The sequence below is a fragment of the Orycteropus afer genome, unplaced genomic scaffold (genome assembly GCF_000298275.1).
Source record: "Orycteropus afer afer isolate SDZICR_OR568_19922 unplaced genomic scaffold, OryAfe1.0 scaffold00380, whole genome shotgun sequence".
Classification (NCBI taxonomy): domain Eukaryota; kingdom Metazoa; phylum Chordata; class Mammalia; order Tubulidentata; family Orycteropodidae; genus Orycteropus; species Orycteropus afer.
This window is the reverse complement of record NW_006921967.1, coordinates 1,238,557-1,260,466: the sequence shown is the minus strand read 5'-3', so window position 1 is coordinate 1,260,466 and position 21,910 is coordinate 1,238,557. Positions and strand designations below refer to the sequence as shown.

Genomic DNA, 21,910 nt, shown 5'->3' with positions numbered 1-21,910 from the left:
GGGCAGTGTTTCGTTCTGCTGTGCATGGGGTCGCTATGAGTCGGAAATGACTCGACGGCACTTAACAACAAACAACAACAACAATCTTCAACGAATTGAGAGACAGATCAAGGAAAACACTGACAAAATGGAGGAAAACACATAGAAAACCCTAGAAAAATTTTGAAAGACAATACAAGAACAAAACGACAAAATAAATGAAAAATTGAAATGATACATAATCTACAAATAGAAATCCAGAAGATTAATACTAAGTTTTTAGAAATAGATAACTCATTGAATGAGCAAAGGAATAGAACTGAATCAATGGAAGACAGAGTTAGTGAGACTGAAGGCAAATACCTCAATATTTCTTTGGAAAGGGGTCAATCACAAAAAGATCAAAACAAAATGAAGAAATCCTAAGGTTCATGAGGATACCATCAAAAAGAATAACCTACATGTAATCAGAATTCCAGAACATGAAGAGACAAATAAAACTACAGAGAAAATTGTTGAAGATTTGATGGAAGAGAAGTTTCCTGGTATGATGAAAAGAAAGAATATATCCATTCAGGAAGTCCAATGGACCCCAGACAGGATAGATCCCAAAAGAAAATCACCCAGACGTATCATCATCAAACTTACTAAAACCAAAGACAAAGAAAGAATCATGAGATCAGCACAGGAAAAACAAAAAGTTACCTAAAGGGACAACCAATAAGACTAAGCTCGGACTTCCTGGCAGAAACCATGCAGGCGAGAAGACAATGGGATGGTATATATAAAACACTAAAGGAGAAAAATTTCCAACCAAGAATTAGGTACCCAGCAAAATTGTCCCTCAAATATGCTGGTGAAATTAGAACATTTCTAGATAAGCAGAAATTAAAGGAATTTGTTAAAACCAGACCAAGCTTACAAGAGATGCTGAAGAGAGCCCTTTGGACAGAGAAATAACAACAGCCAACAACTGACCATTAACACACATGATGATATAACCCAGAAACCAACCCACCTATGGAAGTATCCTAAGTAAGTAAGCCTACAAATTGGAAACAGGGAACCACAGACATCAATTGACAAATGAGGATAACTACAAACCAAAAAGAGGGAAAAAACTGTGTTGTTACAGAATTTCTAGACGGTAGGGAAGTCAAGACAACTACAAGACAGAATGGACGGTTCTAAACTTGGGAAGAAAACTATAAATTACAGGTAACCTCAAAGAAAAATGAGAAACTTTCACATTAAAAAAGAGGACCAGCGTAAATATTCAGCAAATACTAAAACAATAGCAATGAAGGAAGTGATAATACGATTCATAAACAAAACAAGCTCAGCACAGAAAACTACACAACAAAGAAATCAGGAGCACCACGAAAAAGCACATAACAAAATGACAGCAACAAATTCATACTTGTTGATAATTACATATCTGACAAAGAACTTATCCCTGAAAACTCCAAAACCTAAACAACAAAAAGATTAAAAATCCAATTTAAAAATGCACAGAAGACATAAATAGACACTTCAGCAAAGAGGATACAGGCAGCCAGCAGATACATGAAGAGATGCTCATGATCATTAGCCATAAGAGAGATGCAAATCAAAACAGCAATGAGATACCATCTCATCCTAGCACTAATGGCAAAGTTCAACAAGACAGAAAATAACAAATGCTGGTGAGGATATGGAGAGACCGCAACTCTCATACACTGCTGGTGGGACTGTAAAATGATACAACCACTGTGGAAAACAGTATGGCGGTTCCTTAAAAAGCTGGAATTAGAAATACCGTTTGATCCAGCAATACCATTACTAGGTATATAACCTAAAGAAGTGAGAGTCAGGACAAGAATAGATATATGCACACCCATGTTCATCGCAGCACAATTTATAACAGCAAAAAGATGGAAACGTGCACATAAACAGAAGAATGGATAACCCAACTGTGGTACACACTCACAATGGAATACTATACAACCCTAAAGAATAATGTAGAATCTGCAAAACACCACATAACATGGATGAACTTGGAGGACACTGTGCTGAGTGAAAGAAGTCAATCACAGATGGACAAATAGAGCATTAGTTCATTATTGTAAAAGTTCAAGGATATATGGAAAGAAAGGTTTCTTTGTTGGTTACTAGGGTGGGAGGGGAGGGGAGGTAACACTGCAAAAAAAAAAAAAAGCACTGACCCATGTTACTTTAGTTTGGTGTATTTCACTGTACATAAATTATATTTCAATAAAATGAATTTGAAAAAATGTAATAAAAAATTGATGAAATATGACAGAAGCTAGTAATGCTCAACCTATACCTAAAACCAAGGCCTAACACAGTTTTTAACATTTTTAGCCATGTCGATATGAATAAATAAATTTCTATCGTCTCACTATAAACTAAGAAAAATCCTTTCTCTGGCTGAGAGGAGAAAGCTAAATCAAGTAACCTTTAAGTCACTTCCAACCTCTTTTAAAATAAGCTACTTCGACCTTAAATAACATTATAAAAGAAGAGGCTAAAATAGGCAATTTCACTTATCTCAAGATGAATTTGTTCCAAATATTAAATTTCTGCTCTTTGTCAATTACTGTGACAATTTTTAGCTAACAGCATATAAACTTTTAAGTTTAAAGATAATTAGTACTACTGGAAGTAAAATATATGACAAATATCTGGGAGTCTCCCATTTTGTTCCCATGGGATTGCTGTGAGTTGGGAGCAGACTGGATGGCAGCCAACAACAACCTAATATAACTAGGGAATAGAAACATTTGTAAGCCTACTTAAAAACAAAAAAAGAGTTCTCTTTATTTGAAACTTACTCTTCCAACTAATAATGGCAGAGCATTTTGCAAGACCCTTAATTAGCTCTACATCTTTCCCCATTCATTACCTCTCATGCCAACATGACTGTAAGCATTAATGGCGTCCATGTACATTAGATACAGTGACTAAGAAGATGTGCCTCTATCTCTAAAGTGTGTGCTCCCAAATTGTATTCCTATTTGTGGTGGTGATGTTTTTATGTCAACTTAGCTGGGCCTGGTTGAGTGGCTGGGCAGCTGGTGGTAGTTATTCCCCATGATTAGACTGGCAATCATCTCCACGGTAGGATCTACCACAAGCACCTGAGTAGCTGCCTTTGGGATGTGGTCTCCTTCCTGTATATAAGGAGAAGCCTTTGGGAATGGTCTCTAGCCTATGGCACACTTGGACCCTGCATGTAGCCATGTCGTTGCTTAGCAGCCTGCTATGCTCTGCCGACCCTGGAGCTTACAATGGATTAAGTTAATGGCCTGCCATGTGGTTTGGTAACATTGGGACTGTGCCTTTTTACTTGTCAACCCTGAGGCTTCTCAGCCTCAGCAGCCAGCAGCTGTCTGAGTGAAGAAATGCCTCTAGCTCCAGTGGGCCAGGAGCAAGAGGCAGAGCTAGACCCCAAGGCTGAGGGACTTTCACCCAGCCCCTAGAGCCTGGCACTTGAACTTGGTCTAAAGCCTCCAAACTGTAAGAATAAACTCCTATTTGTTAAGGCCATCCCATTTGTGGTATACTTCTTGTCAGAGTGGCACTAGGTAACCAGAACACTATTTAAAATTTTTATACTTAATTTCTGCTAAATGGCTTTCTATATATATGTTCAGTAGACAGCTGCTACATCAAATGTTACTTTCTATCACTTATTAATGTCAAGAAATGTATCTTAATTTGGGGAGAATGAAAGGGGTAATTAGTTTAATTTCAACTTAGTTTTAACTTTATTTTATGATAGTATGTTTGATTTAAAAGAAAAAAACACAGCTTTGAAGAGGTTGTGCTTTATAATCCACATTTTGACCTAGTCTACCACTTGGACTGTACTAATAATGGAGCACAGGTCTCATGATTAAAGCATAATTTTAAATAAAGAGAATTTGATTTTGAGTATGCTATAATTCACTTTATTTTTTTAACATAACGTTAATCACAGCTATGCCTTTTAACATCAACAAATGCACAGAAAACCAACCTCATACAGGGTTAGTGTGAGATCATGGTTAAGACAAAAGCAAGGTTATTTCATAATGTATCTAAACACAGACAAACACGAGATCACAGTGCAGCCCACAAAATACCTTTAAAACATCCCTCTCCTGTTAAATGAGCAAATACTATTTCTTACCCAATCACAGAATTTGTGTGATAACAACCAATCAAGAGCAAACCATCACTTTCTCAGCCCCTCCCCTAAATCCCCTAACCAAAACTCAAAGCCTGTAATAGACCCTTTCTAGCACTCTCTTACTGAATATTGTCCTCCACTACAACAAGTAATAAACCTAAGCTGTTCAACTACATGTTATGTTCCTGGTGGGCTTTAGCTGGAGGGCACAGAAAAACAAACCAAAAATAAAAAGACAGATAGATACAAAAAAACCTCTCAGGTCTTAATTGTATAATAATACTATCCTAATATACCAATAGGAGCTCTGGTAGCATAGTGTCTAAGGCACTTGACTGCTAACCAGAAAAACCCACCAGCCACTCCTTGGAAGGAAGGTTGGGCAATCTATTTTTGTAGTGATACTGCCTTGGAAAACCAAGGAGGGGTCGTTATGAGTCGGGTCCAACTCGACGGCCCATAACAACAATATACCAATAGCTCTCTCTAATCATTGTGGGGAAATGATACCGTGTTCAAGGATCTTCGCTCACAGAATAGCTTCTAGTAGTCAGAATAGCATAATATATAGAAGCTGGTTTTCAATCTGAACAAATTTCTTAATTCCATCTATCTCTTCTCCATTTTGGTTAAGAGACAAAGCTTTTTGTAGGTGAAAGATGCAAATTCTTTTAAACGAACTAATCAGTATTTTGGTGTAAAATAGCCTTTTCCATACAATATTTGCTATAACACTAACACTACTGTTTATTTTTTAATGATATTACTCCACACTGAACAATAAAAGTAAATTCAGAAAGTTATCTAGTGACTCCAAAATTCAGCATCATACATGATTTACTAGAAAACAGCTTTAATTTAAAAAAAGTAAGGTGGTACAAATATATAAAACAAATATCTCAGAAAGAAATTTTAAAATGGATAATTTCTTCACCTGAGAAACACATTTTCTAAAACTTGCCATCGTTATTTACACAAAGGAATTCGTACTCACGCTTCATTAAGGGGTACAAAAATAAAATCCTTCTCAAAAATATCGACGTGCCGGGTCCAGGTTTTTACCCTCCCATGTCGCTTTTGCTGTATTCTGTGAAACAAGAGATACATTATCAATCTTCTGAAAAGTCTCTCGCTTTAGCTTATATGCAGCAATTTATAAATTATAAAGAATCAACAGCACAAACAGGTGTATAAAATGGTTTAATAAGTTGGGGAAAGAAACTAGAGCATCTGAGATGGAGCTAGGAAGGCATGAAACTATCCATAATTGGATTTAAAAGAAAGATACTTGATTCCTGCTACTACATCCTAGAGGTTCCAACACTTGTCTTGTCTAGACTTCTTTTCCCATCATCTGTATTACTTTACTACTAGCAACTTAGTTGCTATAGAAGGTATAGGAACACTGACTACAGAAACTTTGGAGAAAAGGGGGGCAGGAAGAGTGAATAAATATCTTAGGGTAGATAAAGCAAGAAAAGATTGAGCACAGAACAGTAGTGAAGAAATGAATGCCATCAACTCTAAGACACTAAATTGGAAATTGCTGCAATAGCAGAAAGTATTATTTTATGTATAAGCAACCACCAATTAAGACTTTCAGTAGTAGTTATAACAATATCGTCCCAATGTTTTATATTTATGTTAAAGAGTTACCACCAAGTCTTCGAGCTGGATGCTCAATAAATGGGAGAAAAATTTTAAAGAAATTAACTGAGACCTAATATGTAGAACGGTATTTCCTTAACTTGTTTGAAAAGAATTATTCAAAGACTTTATTACCAACTCAGGTTCACAAGATCCTCTAGGGCATAAGAACATCCAGGGCGAAACAGAGCAATGTTTATTTAATAAGCATACAAATAATTTTTGTTTTAAAACCATCAGGCATACCTGGGAAACACTGTTCTAGATACTGCACCTAGACCTTTATGAATTCTAGTATTCTTAAAGCTTTAGAATATTATGAATTCTAATCATTTTGTAAACTAGTAATAGAACTAAATGATGGTTCCTAATACGAAAAAGTAATTAAGTTAAGCTTGAATGACTTACTACATCTGTTAAATATCTTTAAAGAGTTTGACTTACGACAGATTAGTTGTTTCATGAAGATTTCTCCTCTCTCTCTGATTAAGGCGTTTATAGAAAAAAGAACTGAATATATGAATTCTGTCGGCTTCTTCTTTCTTCAATTTTTCAAGCACCAAGTATCTAATTTATAAAAAATAATTCCAATTAATAATTCATGTTTTGGGAGCTCTGGTAGCATAGCATCTAAGGCATTCGACTGCTAACCAGAAGGCTGGAGGTTCAAACCCACCAGCTACTCCTCTGAAGGAAGACTAGGCAATCTACTTCCATAGTGATACCACCTCGGAAACTCAAGGATGGGTCGCTATGAGTCAGATCCGACTTGACGGCAGTGCGGTTTATTAAAAAGTCAGCCAAACAGTGATCAAGTATCTATTTAACACTGTCAATATATTCCTCATAACAGAAAAGTTAATTTCTAGACAATGATAAATACCAGGCTATCCTTGAGTAATACACTGATATTTGAAAGTAAAATTATGATTTCTAAGATCTAATATTTTAAGAGCACTTTCTAAAATCAAGAGTAAACATTAAGTCCACACAAAACTTGTACAAAAACCTGTACACATCAATTATTTTCACATTATTATTGGTAATAGCCAAAAAGAGGAAACAGACACTGAAGAAACTCCCTGAGTCAACCTTTCAGCCAAATAATGAATGGGACTATAAAACAAAGAAAACACCCATGAAGAATATGCTCTTTAGAATCATTAACTATACGAGACCAAAAGGGCAACATCTGCCCAAAACCAAAGATGAGAAGACAGGGAAAGACAAGGAAGCCAGATAAATGGAAACAAGGAACCCAGGAAGGAAACATGGAGCATGCTTACATATTGTAGGGATTGCAATCAAAGTCATGGAAAAATCTATGTATGAACTACTGATTGGAAAACTAATTTGCAAAGTAAATTTTCACCTAAAGCACAGGAAATGTTAAAAAAACAGTGGACACAACCCAAATGTCCATCAACTGGAAAACAATTCATAAATAAATATATCGTGATATATCCATGACAGAATATTATTCAGCAATAACATGGAATAAAGTGATTATACATACCACTATTAAGAAAAACCTTGATAATATTATGCTAAGGAAAAGAAGCTAGTCATAAAATATGTACTGTATGATTCCATTTATATGAAAATATCCAGAATATACAAATCGATGGTGACATTCCCCATGCTCCATTGATTTATCTGTCCTTCCACCAAACCACAGCATTTTGAATACTACAGCCATATACAATGTAGGTGTGTGTACAAGTCATATATAATGTGGGTGTGTGTTCATAAACATACACAGAATTATGGTAGACTGAACATTCCCACTTTATTCTTCTTTTTCTGAACTGTTTTAGCTATTTTAGTTCCTATGCTTTTCTATATAGTTTTAGAATACTTTTGTCTCCATAAAGAATTCTTGCTGGACTTCTGATGGAGTGTGTTAAATCTGTGTATCAATTAGGAGAAAACTGCAATATTTAGTAAATTGAGGATTCCAATCCATGATCATAGTAAGTTTCTCTATTTAGATCACATACATACCTGAACATGTTTTGATAGATTTATATCAAAGTATAAGATAAATACATGACTAAGACAGATTGGGATGAAGGATAGTGCCTTCCACTTCTGAAAAAAACTGGCTACTGAAAACCTTATGAATAGCAATGAAGTGCTGTCAATTAGTAGAAAATTTTATGAATAGCAGTTAAACATTATTTGACTTGGGTTTATTTTGTTTTTCTTTTTCTTGTTTTTTGAGATGGCAGCTTATTTAGATTTTTCTTCTATAAGCCTAATGATTTTCTGTTATGGTTGTTATAGCAGTTATCAAGAGAGGGTAACAATTTAAAAAAAAATATTATTGCATGTTAACCAAATTATTAATCTGGCTTTTATCTCCATTACCCTAATGTAATTGAATTAGCTTAGGGTCATTAAAAATAAAATAATAATCACACACACACACACACACACACACAAACCCAAAAAAACCCACTGCCATCGAGTGGATTCCAGCTCATATGACCCTTTATCACCCAACTCAACTGCCCCATAGGGTTTGCAAGACTGTAAAACTTTATGGAAGCAGATTACCTCATCATTCTCCCACAGAGCAGCTGCTGGGCTTGAACCAATGACTTTCTGGTTAGCAGCCGAATGCTGTAATCACTATGCCATCAGAAAATTCATCCTTCTTCCCTCCTAAGTTTATTCTGCTTCTCCATTTACTACCTTAGTTAGTGGCAACATCATTCAGCAGGTCTTTTGCACCCATTTCTTTTCTTTTCAATCTCTACTTAATTGGTCCTAAAAAATTCTGCCTCCTAAAATATCTTATCAATTTCTCCTCATTCCAACTAAAATGCCTGAGTCAAATCATCTCTCCTCTAAACTTCCAAAGTGTACATGCCTATCAAAATGATCAGATGGAAATTCAGTGATCACTTCTCTGATTAAAACCTTTCACTCATTAGAATTATGTTTATATTTTCATATTGTAGGTTACAACCATTAGTAAGCTATAAAATCACTTTAGCAGGTTTCTACAACCATCTGTTTAGTTTGTTTTGTTATATGAAATACATTAGAATAAACCAGAAAATATTATTTATGAGTACTGTGCAAATGCTAGGCCCTTTTCCTAGTGCCTGACATGTGTTATTTAATTCTTACAACAACTCTTTCAGGTATTCTTATTATTCCTCTCTTAAAAATGAGGAAACACAGTAGAGACTTCCCAACTATTAAGAAGTTAAGTGCCATTGATGGAATTCAAAATCTAAACAGTTTGACTCCAAAAGTCAAAGATATACGTATAACTGAATATGTGAAAGAACAGAATAAATAGAAGATTTGCTAAGAAATTAGTAGAAAATTAACTTACTTCAAATAAAAGTCTATGATAACATCATTTAAAAATTCCCCTTCATTTAGACAGTGCAGGTCCTCATTAGTAACAGAAATGCCTCCCTTAGCTGGAGGTGGTGGATAAACTATTAGTCTGTAACAAAATTAAAAAAAATAAAAAAGAAAGAAAGAAAATTATGATGTAATAAAACAGAGGAAGAAATTCAAAGCATTGCAAATAAAAAGGAATTTTCTCACTTTTCTACAGGACCAATGAAGATAGTATGGCTCTCCCCAGTTTCTTCATCCTCATCAAAAAATTGGAATTCTTGTTTGTTTCGAAGTTGTATTTTAGATTCAAAGGACACCTGGCAAAGGAAATTAAACTATCAGCCTATAAAATCAACTGGAAAAAATTTCAGTAAAAGTAAGCCACACAGTCAAGAATGTTTAATAAAAGTATGCGTGATATTTAACAATAAAACCCAACAAATAGGCAAAACTGAGGGACCCCATTCAACTTTCATGTGTAGCTTCTAGAACAATGATACTCTCTATGTAACAATGGTTTCTAGCATTGTGTCTCTAAGATCTCTACTCCCATACAGAATTACATCATGTTAGTAAAATCCAAAGAACAGATACAGTAGCCTTTTCTGATAGCAGGGGAAGCCTACCTAAATCTAACTGCTAAGAATTCCATGGGATGTAGAGGCAGAGGCTCAAGGAGCACAGTCCAAGGAGCATTAGTTTTCCACAAAGCCAAATTAAACAAGTAATCTTAAGAGGAAATAGCCTTCCATTGACATTTGGGTCCATTTCAGTTGCATTATGGCACCAGCCTGCTTTTCTCCCCTCTGGCATTATCTCTTACAGCCAACTCTGCAAAGTAATGGGAATGATTTCTTCTTCCTTCCTCTGCCTCTTTCCAACCCAGTAACCATGCAAGTTTTTCTTCTCTTGTCTGGTCTTGTTCAACTTTATCAAGACTGTGCCTTGGTAAAGTCTGTATTTCCAAGTTTGTAGTCAGTTTGAGAGATTAAGTGTTTCCAATATATTAAGTCAGCAAAGTTCAGTTGCTTTGGTAGGTGAGAAATTTAGAGTATTTAACTTTACTTGTATTATTTAATATTATACCATGTGTTATATATAGTAATACTGTTGCCTTTGCTTAGGTGGCTTCAAAGTTGCCTTAGTATATGAGTAACTATTCTAGAATTACATACGTATGTTGGCAACCAAGATCATATGGCATTGTCCACTTTCCAAGTTTTCAAACATGTATGCACGTTACGTATAATTGTTCAATACGTCAGGAACCGAAATTCCTTTAAAATAAGTTGTAATGGAGCCAATAGCATCACTGGGAAACACTAGCAAACCTAAGACACAAGGTAAAATTAATTAGAATGTAACAGTGCATGTATGTATGTATCGGAAGTGAGGGTAAAAGGAAAAAAAAAACATACAAAAAGAGGAGATTAAAGACAAGAACAGAATGTGGAAAGAAACTACAACTCTGAAATCAGTATCAAGGTATTTGTGTCATAGGTCTCCCACCTATTAATATTCTGATACAAGATAGTACACAAATCACACATGAAAGCAAGTAATTCTGAAACTGAAATAAAATACCTGACATGAAAATGACCAGTATTATAGTGAAATTATTTCCCTTTAAAAAGCTACCCATTATTTAAAATTATAAACATTTTAAAACATAATTACATTTTTAATTTTATTTTCTTTTTGCACACAACTTCCTTTGATGCTTTCTTCATAGGTTCTTGTACAGGCAACAAGTCTGCTATTGGCTTCTTCAAAGGGAATTTTCACAAAAAAATTGGAAATATTATTCTTTATACCAATTTCAGTAACGATACTTTCAAATACCACATTTGTCTGAGGATCAAGGCCAGTTTGAAAAATTAAGATAATATATTGTTCTTCCAGATCTGGGGGGAAAAAAAAACCAACAAACTCTAAGTCTGTATGAACAAAATAAACAGATACTAGAATAAGAGTAACAACTAGTTATTTCCAAGGCAATATCAGAAATCCTGGCATAATGCCCAAAATCATGTTTGGCATAAAGTGGGTACACAAAAATATTGGAATAAAGATCAGTGACACTGTTAACTGACAATCTTCTATCCTTACTTAAGAGAATAAAACCAGAACATACAAGTCTAGCAGCAGCTTAAGAAAAATCTATTCATGGATATAATTTATTTACTTCATCTAATAGGATCCAAATCTATTTACATACAGTTTTAAAAATGTATCGGTTGACATGTTGTCAAACCCAAATAGGTAACTGTCTAGCAAACTGGTTATTATCACTAGAGAATTTTAACTGCAAAAACTGCTATTCACTAATATGCCAACTCTTACAGCTTTAATAATAACTTTTACTCATCATTAAGCTAAAGCAGCAATAACTAACATACATTTATTGCTGAAAAGTGTTTTACAACCAGTCATGCATGCTATTCCATAACTGGAAAACTACATCTATTTACTGTAGAGGATGTAGACTCGTGTGAACTTGAAAACATCCTCTTTGGGCCAATTTTCAAGGATTCCATTTACATGATTATGTGCACTTAGTACTTTTATCAGTGTATAAAAAAATTCTTTTTACTAAGATTACACAGTGGTATAATAAAAAAAAGTGCAAATCTTTTGAATTTTAACTTTAGTTCTGAAAACTTTTTAAATGGTCAAACCTGGATTTTGCCTTTGGTCCTGCCACTTTCTGTGGGCTTTTCCTCATTTATAACATGGGGGAAATAATATCTATTGACAAAGTAGTTGTCAAGATTATAGATAAGAAAGATCTAAGTTATCTATGAAAGTGCACTCACATTCTGCTATTCAGTAAAACTGTATGTATTCAACTTCACTTGTTAAATTTTTTAAATAAATCACATCTATTCTACATAACTTACTTGTTAACTTAGTTATTCCTTTACACTCATTCCAACCTTTATCCTCTTTATTCATTTGAAGTTGCAAACTCAGCTTCTGATAAACTGCTGGTATTGTCTGTAGAAATACTACTGGTAATTTTCGGACATTACACCATTCACATTTAGTTAGATCAGAGGTATTTAAGGTAATCGCTACAGGATCACTTTCCGGTTCTGGAAGAAAACAAATGTAAATGGAAAAGGAATCAATTCTTAACAGGGTAAAGTCATGGATAGCATAAATAGTGAGGAAACATAAGATTAAAGGTAGACACATTTATTATGCTCTGTATATAACAAAGCTCCTGGAAAATAAGGAAAAGAATCTTCATAAATGTCTTAGAAAAGCTTGGACACATTTTTCCAAATGAAAAAGGGGTTCTAATGAAGTATATATATAATATATTATATATAATATATATATTGTTGTTGTTATGTGCCGTCGAGTCGACCCCTCCTTGGGTTTCCAAGGCAGTATCACTACGGAAATAGGATTGCCCAACCTTCCTTCTGAGGAGTGGTTGGTGGGTTTGAACCGCCAGCCTTCTGGTTAGCAGTCAAGTGCTTTAGCCACTATGCTACCAGAGCTCCTAATATATATATTATATACATATATATACATATATATATATAAAACAGGTTTTGTGATGCTACAAAATGAATCTTTATGTTATACTGTTAAAACATATGCTCTTTGTTAATAAATGTAATGACTAATCTTAATGAATTCTATGATTATCATTTAACTTTAATTCATATAAAGTTCTTCAGTATAAATGAAACTTTAGTAAATAAAAAGATATAAAATAGCTTACCTTCTAGTTGTATCTTGATAAAATCTAAACAAAACTAAAAAAAGGATAAGATACATTAGTACTGGTCACAGAGTAATGAAGGTTTTGCTACACACGCCCTAAATAAGATGTTACATGGACCTTAGTCTACACAGGGCAGAAAAACTGAGCCATCTATCATGTGTTTACACAAAAGACATTTTCTCATACCCCTCAGAAAAGTAGGCTTCATGTCCTCCCCAAGTATTGATAACATTTTTTTAATATTATTGTTTCATCTCTTGACAACTTTTTAATTTTAAAAATTCAGAAGTTGGGAGAACATTACAATCAACTCCTGTATGACCCATGCCTAGATCCACCAACTGCTGTTATTCTGCCACACTCACTCCATCTCTCTTTCTGCATATATACACACACTTCCCTTTTGTTAAACAATCAGAAAACAGGTAGTGGAAAACACAGCATTTCATCCCCAAATCCTTTAGCATACATTTTTCCCAAGAATAAGGACATTCACCTATACAACCACAGTAACAATACCACATCTAAGAAAACAAAGATTAACTTAATTCAATAGACAGTTCATAATCAAATTGCTCAACTGTGTCAAAACTGTCCTTTGTAACGGTTTCATTTATTTTTTAACCAATAAATGATCCTGTCAAGGTTGTATTTACATCTGTCTCCTTAATCTGTTCTAATTTAGAGTAGAACCTTCTCCCTCACCCCCACACGTCCCATTCTTCATGACAGGGTCTTTTAAGAATCCAGGCTACCAAAACAGGAGCTCTGGTGGTGTAGTGCTTAAGGCATTTTACTGATAACCAGAAGGCTGGCGGTTCAAATCCGCCAGCCATGAATCCAGGCTGGGTTTTACAAAATGTACAACATTCTAGACTTTTTCCTCATAATCTATTCAGGTCATACATTTCCCAACAAAATAGCACATAGGCGATATATACTTTCATTGCATAACATCAGGAGGCATATCATGTCAGGTTTGTTCCACTACTGATGATACAAATTTAATAATTCAGTTAAGCCAATGACTGCCAGGTCTTTCTATTGTAAAATCTTGTAAAGTCCCACTCTTAATAACTTTTAGTTCAATCATTTAAGCACCCTTTGAAGAATCTTGCCTGAAGCAGTTATTACTGGCAGTTACAAAATAAGTGACTTTCTAACTATTTTAATGTGGAGAAGACATATTAAGTCTGATATAGCTTTAATTACCTCATTTGGTGGATTTACAGAAGTCAATAAAAAAAAAAAGAGGCAAATACTCTGAAATGCTTTTAAAAAATGAGTTGCTTTGTAGAGGGATGAGTACCTAACTGTGTTGTGTGATTCTGATTCATGGTAATTAGATAAAGCAAGTGTATCTACTCCTCACTTACCTACTGTTTTGTTATTTGACATGCCACATTTATGACAATAGTAAGAAATTTACTATCTGACTATTTTGCACATTAACAACAGATATCTGGCAGTAACGAATGCTGAGGTGAAAGGCTGGCTGTGATGGTTTAAGGTGGCTGAGGCATGCTGCTTAGTGGTATGGCAGTTATGAAATGATTCAGTTATCCTCCATTTTGCAATCTAATGTAGTCTTCCTTCATTTTTGCATAACAACTTGGTCTTTGGAACTTAATGATTTCCATAAGTGAGGAGTGAACATACAGTAAAATGATAATGGTAGAATCTAGCTTATATTTGGGTATTCATTGTTATATTCTTTCAACTCTTCTGTTTGAGTATTTTTGTGATATAAAGAAAGGAAGCAAGGAAATATAAATGTAGGAATTATTACAACAATGGTAACGTTTAGGATGTCACTAAAAATATCTTTAAAAATTGCATTTAGAAGTAAAACATTAATTGGTTTCACTGTGGAAGAGGTCAAGAATGGGTACCTGTGGCTTGGAAAACAGTTCAACATATATAGAAGCTAAAGTTATTATAAAAAACCAAACTCACTGCCATGGAGTCGATTCTCACTCATAGCAACCCCCACTGGGTTTCTGAGGCTGTAAATCTTTACAGAAGTAGATTGTCCCATTTTCTTTCCACAGAGTTGCCTGTAAATTTGAACCACTGACCTTATGGTTAGCAGCCAAATGCCTTATCCACTGTGCCACCAGAGAAAATTATGTCATATGACTCAAAATGTAGCATGATGATGATATAAAAAGTAAGTTGGAAGCATCTGAATAATTGCTACATGAAAGGTAGGAGTAGAAAAAAGTATGTCTAAAAATATGTGTGTAATTAAACCTATATATTAATATTACTAGTATACATTGAGCTTTTTCATTCACCTCCAAGAGTTTCTAAATTTTAGTTGGCCCAAAACTTTGATTTTTTAACTTCTCATTGCAAAAATGAGAGATTGCTTCATTTCTAATAAATGTAAACCATTTCAATTTTAATACACCAATTCTCTAAGTGAATTTTGAATAATTAACTTATCTAATAATAAATGACTATGAAATATGGTAAAACATTTGAAATTTGTTTCTCAAATTAATCACCACATGGCAGATAAATTCACAAAGCAAATGTCAAATCATCTTTTTAATTACACTATTTGAAGAAACACACTTCAATGATTAATGTTCTTTGAGAAAAGTCCATGCTACAAGTGAGATGAACATTACAGACTGTAAACTTCCACATTATAAGCACAATCACTTTTTAGGATAAAATAATTCACTTAACTTAGTATTTTTTTTTAAATCCGTTTCAGTACATCACTGTACACATATTGCTTTTTATTTTGTCAAAATAAATTCATAAAACTGGTTTTGCTTCATCGAAGATTAAATGTGTAATGTAACTAGTTAACTTCTATGGAAAAAAATAATTTAAATTTTAATGTCATTCTTGATAGACAGCTTTAAGACTACATCTGCAACTTTTAACAAAATATCTTAATCACCAGTAAAACTTTTAATTATAATATTGAAGAATTCTGAGTATTATAGCTAATGTGGGGAAAAGCCATAAAAGCTACAGGGTATTCCTGGAAATTTCTGATGTACAAAGTGACATAAGAGATATTTTTGTTAAGTGTCAGAAACTAGGAAAGATAATTTGTACTATGAAGGCTTGTGACAAAACACAAGTTTCCTAAGTCCCTGAAAAACACAAGTTTACTACAATGTTACTTGGCAGTAGCGGGTAGATAATTTATACATAATTTGCTTTAAATCTCCAGAATATTTCAGAAATTTTCTAGTTTTTAAATTGTAAGAAACTGGAATTTTCATGACAAACAAAGGAAATGCCAGGGCCCCACAGAACTTTCCTCTGTTAAGAAAACAGGTTCACAAGTAATTTGCTCATATAAAATAACCAATAAGGTTTTTTCTCCCTTTTGATCATATTATCCTAGAACCGTGAAATCTTATCAGAAAAAAAAAATCACTATAATTTAAATAATAATAAAACTACCTTTTAAATTACCTGCTATAGTACGTTTTCCTACAGATACTGTGGTATGTATAAAGGACAGTACTGGGAGATAAGGTTTTAAAGAAGGGTTGGAAGTAGACAAGCAGGGATACCAGCTAACACATATAAAATAAAGACTTAAAGAATCAGTGCAGTACTTTAGGAAGATTAATCTACCAACAATGTATTGTTGTTGTTGTTACGTGCCATCGAGTCAAACCCGACTCATAGCGACCCCTCCTTGGGTTTCCGAGGCAGTATCACTACGGAAGTAGGATTGCCCAACCTTCCTTCCGAGGAGTGGCTGGTGGGTTTGAACTGTCAGCCGTCTAGTTAGCAGGCAAGTGTCTTAGCCACTATGCTACCAGAGCTCCCGCAACAATGTATAGTACATACTAAAAGCAAACCGAACCCACTGCCATTGAGTTGATTTTGATGCACAGTTACTCCACTGGGTTTCCAAGGTGGTAAATCTTTAGAAGGAGCTCTGGTAGTGTAGTTCCTAAAGCACTTGACTGCTAACCAGGAGGCTGGTGGCTCAAACCCACCAGCCACTTCTTGGAAGTAGCGATACAGCCTCGGAAACCCAAGGAGGGGTCGCTATGAGTTGGAGTACACAGTAGAAATAAGGAAAATGACAACTAAGAAGGCTAAAGAAGAAACATTAAAATTTCATATAGAAAACAAATACTTGGATTGGTGGCAGTCGGAATAACTAGACAAGTAAGAGAGGTTAACAAAAGGGACTAATATGAGTTAAAAAGGGATGGTCTGGCATCCTAGAACTGAACTAGAACAAAAGCAAAATGGCTCCTACATGGCCAAATTTAGTTCAATAGTCTATCTCTAGGTCACTCTGAGTCAGAATCGACTTGATAGCAACAGGTTTAGTTTTTGATGGAGACTTAATACCACAATACATTTTTCTGCACATCCCAACGTTTTTGGTTTCTTCTTTCTCTCACGATGGTTCTTAAAAATACTGTTTTCATGCACTGACCCAGCATGAGAATCAAACAGTAACATAATGGAGGGTTTCATAACTCAGCAAGAATAATAAGTATTTTCCTATGATGACTATGTCACTATTCTAACACATAATGATGAATTTTTATCCACTGTTTTTTAATGGTGAGGAGCTCTTACTCCTACTTGTCTATAAACTCTTAAAGCAATTTAAAATTTTAAAATGATTTTAATATTCTATTAAATTGAACCTTTTGACTTATAATTTTTAAATATACATTATTACCCTTTGCAAAGGATATTTGAATCTTATAACTGGTATACTAAAGAGCTTAAGAATATACTTACAATTACAGGTTCTATTAACAGCCGGAAGAGTGTTCCCACTCGTATACTTCGACAGTTTAAAATGACACTGTCAAAGGAACTTTGGCGGCTTAAGGACATAGGATCAACTAAAGTTTCTTGAGAAATCACTTTACGACGTTTTAGAGGTGTGCTGATAATAGAATTACCAAACTGAAAAGGAAAATTTCCACCTAAGTTAATAAAACAAGGCTGCAAACTCTGTACATATATTCAAAGATGACCCCAATATAAGAAATGTAATTATCATATAAGACTGATTTTCCCTCAGCAGTATTAGATAAAGTAAAAAATTAACTGTTTTTATATAATCTTAAGTCTATTTTTATCAAGTTACACATTTATTTCCAATGAGCACTTTTGCAATTAAGCTCTGGTACACATCCAAAATGACTGCAAAACTGCCCACAGCAAATTTATACCAATTTACATACTCTACATTCCATTTCTCCAAATACTAACCAAGATGAAGCCCTATAATGCTTTCTAAGTTTTAAACAATCCGTCAGTTAAAAATAGGTTTCCTTGTTTTAATCGTATCTTGACTTCTTTAATTATGACCTTTTGTGAACTTTATTCACTTCCTTTATACGTTTTTCTATAGTTATTTTACTTAATGATTTTAAGAAATTAAAACTATAAAAAGAATCAACTTGTATTTTGTCACATAGCTCACTATTTTCTCCTATTTGCATTCACTTATCAAATTGTAAGGTATTTTGATACATGTTCTGTACTTTTTATTTAGTCAAATGTATGCATCTCCTCCTTTACTATGTTTGTTTGTGCTTTCATGCTTGGAAAGGTATTCTTTCAAGATTATATAAAAATATTAATTCATAATTTTTCTTTTGTCCTTTTTGTTCCTTTTTTTTTTTTTCATTTAAGGTGCCCATCTTAACAATCAAGTATGTATGTTTTCATATTCTTATTTGCACTCCTATAATCCTGACACATATATATATAATTTTCAACATTTAAATATATATTATAAACATTAGATGTTGCTGTTGTTGTTGTTATGTGCTGTCGAGTCAGACCCGACTCATAGCGACTGGTCCTTGGGTTTCCGAGGCAGTATCACTAGGGGAGTAGATTGCCTCTTCTTCCTTCCGAGTGGCTGGTGGGTTTGAACCTCCAGCCTTCTGGTTAACAGTCAAGTGCCTTAGGCACTACGCTACCAGAGCTCCCAAACATTAGATAATATATACCTATTTCTGTATCCTGGCATTCCCATCCAATAGTACCCTAGAAAAATTCTAAGAGTCATCTGGTATAGTGCTAATTTTTTATTTCCAATGGCTGCAAAACAGTTTGGATGTATCACAATTTATCCAGACATTTCACATTAATGGGCAATCAATTTGTTTGCAGTTATTTGACAGCAATGTTTGCTCACATGGTCTTATATACTGGGAGATTTTTTCCCTTTGAGATAAAGCCTAAGGAGTGAATTGTTTGATTAAATGGTATACATGTAAAATAATTTTAATAAATGTTGATACAGTGCTTTCTTTAAAGCTCACAACTTTTTCTCCCATAAGCAAAATATGAAAGTACTTCTTCCTTTGAATTACTGTCAGCAGCATTTCTGTATTAATTTTGCAGGTGTAATATAAGTGCAAATCTTATATTAGAGTATTTAAGTCATCTACATATTTCACTTTAGAGCATTGTCTACTGACATAGTTTAACTTGTCCCATATGAACATTTTAAGAATTTCATATAGTAAACTACAAAACAAAGAACAGTAATACATAACATTAGATAAAAAATGTCCAAATTTCTAGCCTTGTTAAAATGACTTCTCCCTATGTACTAGATAATACAAGAAATCTCATATATTTTGCTGTAAGGTTATTATTTGTTAAATCATTTACACTTCAAACTTTTGACATTTACTTCTGTGTATAATTTAATGATCTTCCACTTAAGAAACAATCCATCTTTTTTTCTTGACACTACCAAATTGCTCTCAAACAAACAAACAAAAAAACCCTTTACATTCCAAAGGGAAGATTTAACCTGAATAGTTGTAAATAAATGTAAAAAGTACCTGGTCTTTCATTCTTGCTTTTCTTGGTAATGTAACTGTATTTAACTCTGAATCTGCTGGAATGCTTCTTAGTTCATGCTCTACACTGCAAATATTTTCATTAAGGGCTGCTTCTACTTTTCCAGTGGATGGTGCTGGAGAAGAACATGCTGAATCAGCGGGTTGCGGAGATATGCTCTCTCTTCTGTTAGTTCTGTCACTGTCATCATCATCATCACTGGACAAAATGACTGCAAAGAAAATGTTAAATGCTTCAGGAGGTATTTCACTAGTCAAATTAAAAGTGTAAATAAGTCACCAAAGTGCGAAATATACCAAATTTGCTTTGGATCTCCTCCAGATGTGATGTTAATAAAAATATGATACAAACCATTCTGATAAAAAGTTAAATGAGGAAAAGAATGGAAGAAAGCCTAAGACAGACTTAAAATTTTTTTTTTTACAATATTCAAAGATGAAATTGATTTTTGATTCCCTCACCACTCTTCCAAATAGCACTATACACACAGTTCAAGAATCAAGAATGTTTACCAGTAGGTCTATTTCAGAGTTCTAAAATCTAAGTTGTAAAAATAACTTGCATACAGTTAGTTCACAAAATAGTATCCATTTTAAATGTGTGTGAAACTCCACATGACCAGATGATTTTATCTCACAGAAAATCACTTAAGTCAAAATTGGTCTTCAAGAGAACCTGGACTGGTGCCTCCTGCTCTACAAACAGTTTTGAGTAAATTAATGTGGACAAGACAATGACATCATGAAGGTAATTTGCTCTTACCCCTTATGACAGTTACTGAACCTTTTGTATACCAGTTACCATTGAGTTGATTCTGATTCCTGGCATCTCCATGTGCGTCAGAGTAGAACTGTGATCCATGGGGTTTTCAACAGCTGGTTTTTCAGAAGATTGCCAGGGTTTACTTCTGAGGTACCACCTCTAAGAGGACTTGACCCTCCAACCATTCAGTCAAGTGCACTAACCATCTGTACTACCCAAGGACTCCAAAGCTTGTCATATCCATCTCTAATCATAACTGACCAAAGCCACCACACTTCACTCAAATTAGTCTTACCTCCCTACTCTGGAGTTGTAAAACCTACATAACTTGGCCCCTGTTGATTTTTCTAACTTTCTCATACTACTCTCTTTATGTTCCAGGCATACTAGCCATTTATTCTATTCTTCAAATACAATATCCCCAGAGCTTAAAACAGTGCCCAGGATAGAACAAACATTCAAAAATTATATACTAAAACATCCATAAACTTTTTTTTTTTAAATATATCCCACAAAGAAATGCTTAGTTATTATCTACTGAGTAATGCACATTTCTCAGAAGGACATCTACCCCAGCATCATTTTTCCAATCTTTTTCTATTTTGCTGTCCAGTCTCAGGAATAAATAATTTTGGATTTTTTTCAGAACTGTCTCATGTTGAGAAAACCTAACAGGCCAGATCAGAAGATCTAAGCAGAAATACGTGTATTTCAATGCTAGTATACGGCTTTGCCACTTATTAGATATTTGCCTGATTCTTTTCTGTAAAATTAGAATACAAATGAGTAATAATATTCCACAAAATTACTGCAAGGACTAAGTGATTTAATGTAAGTAAAATATTAGTGTTTGATATACATGTAAGTTTTTTAAAATAAAGTCCAAGAATGTTTATAGTGTTCACAAAAAATATGAATTTAAAAAAAAAAAATCTACATGACATACTATATCTCACTCACTGCCGTCAAGTTGGATCTGACTCATAGCAACCCTCTCCTTGGATTTCTGAGGCAGTATCACTATGGAAGTAGACTGTGTAACCTTCCTTCTAAGGAGTGACTGGTGGGTTTGAACTGCCACCCCTCTTGTTAGCAGTCAAATGCCTTAGGCACTATGCTACCAGAGCTCCTGATATATTGTATGTACGTACATACACACACACACCATGCAAAGCAACCACTGCTGTGGATCCGACGCAGTGACCCCTCCTTGCGTTTCCAAGGCAGTATCACTACAGAAGTAGATGTAGATTGCCCAACCTTCCTTCCGAGGAGCAGCTAGTAGGTTTGAACCACCAACCTTCTGGTTAGCAGTCAAGTGCCTTAGGCACTACGCTACGAGAGTGCCTTATATGTTATTTTATTTGTCCTTCTCAAAAACACTGTAAGCCAGAAAATATAACCAC

The 21,910-nt window shown here is 34.3% G+C and overlaps 1 protein-coding gene across 1 annotated transcript in view; it reads right to left on the bottom strand.

The window, feature by feature from the left end:
- SENP6 (SUMO specific peptidase 6) overlaps positions 1-21,910 on the bottom strand; it is a 155,722-nt gene that overhangs the window by 21,634 nt on the left and 112,178 nt on the right. Inside the window, exons 12-20 of the mRNA XM_042782584.1 lie at positions 19,724-19,953; positions 17,649-17,819; positions 12,900-12,933; positions 12,064-12,258; positions 10,841-11,067; positions 9,371-9,480; positions 9,150-9,266; positions 6,245-6,367; positions 5,148-5,240 (exon numbers count right to left, since the gene is read on the bottom strand). Coding sequence (XP_042638518.1) covers positions 5,148-5,240; positions 6,245-6,367; positions 9,150-9,266; positions 9,371-9,480; positions 10,841-11,067; positions 12,064-12,258; positions 12,900-12,933; positions 17,649-17,819; positions 19,724-19,953 — 1,300 coding nt within the window. The remainder of the gene's footprint in view (positions 1-5,147; positions 5,241-6,244; positions 6,368-9,149; positions 9,267-9,370; positions 9,481-10,840; positions 11,068-12,063; positions 12,259-12,899; positions 12,934-17,648; positions 17,820-19,723; positions 19,954-21,910) is intronic.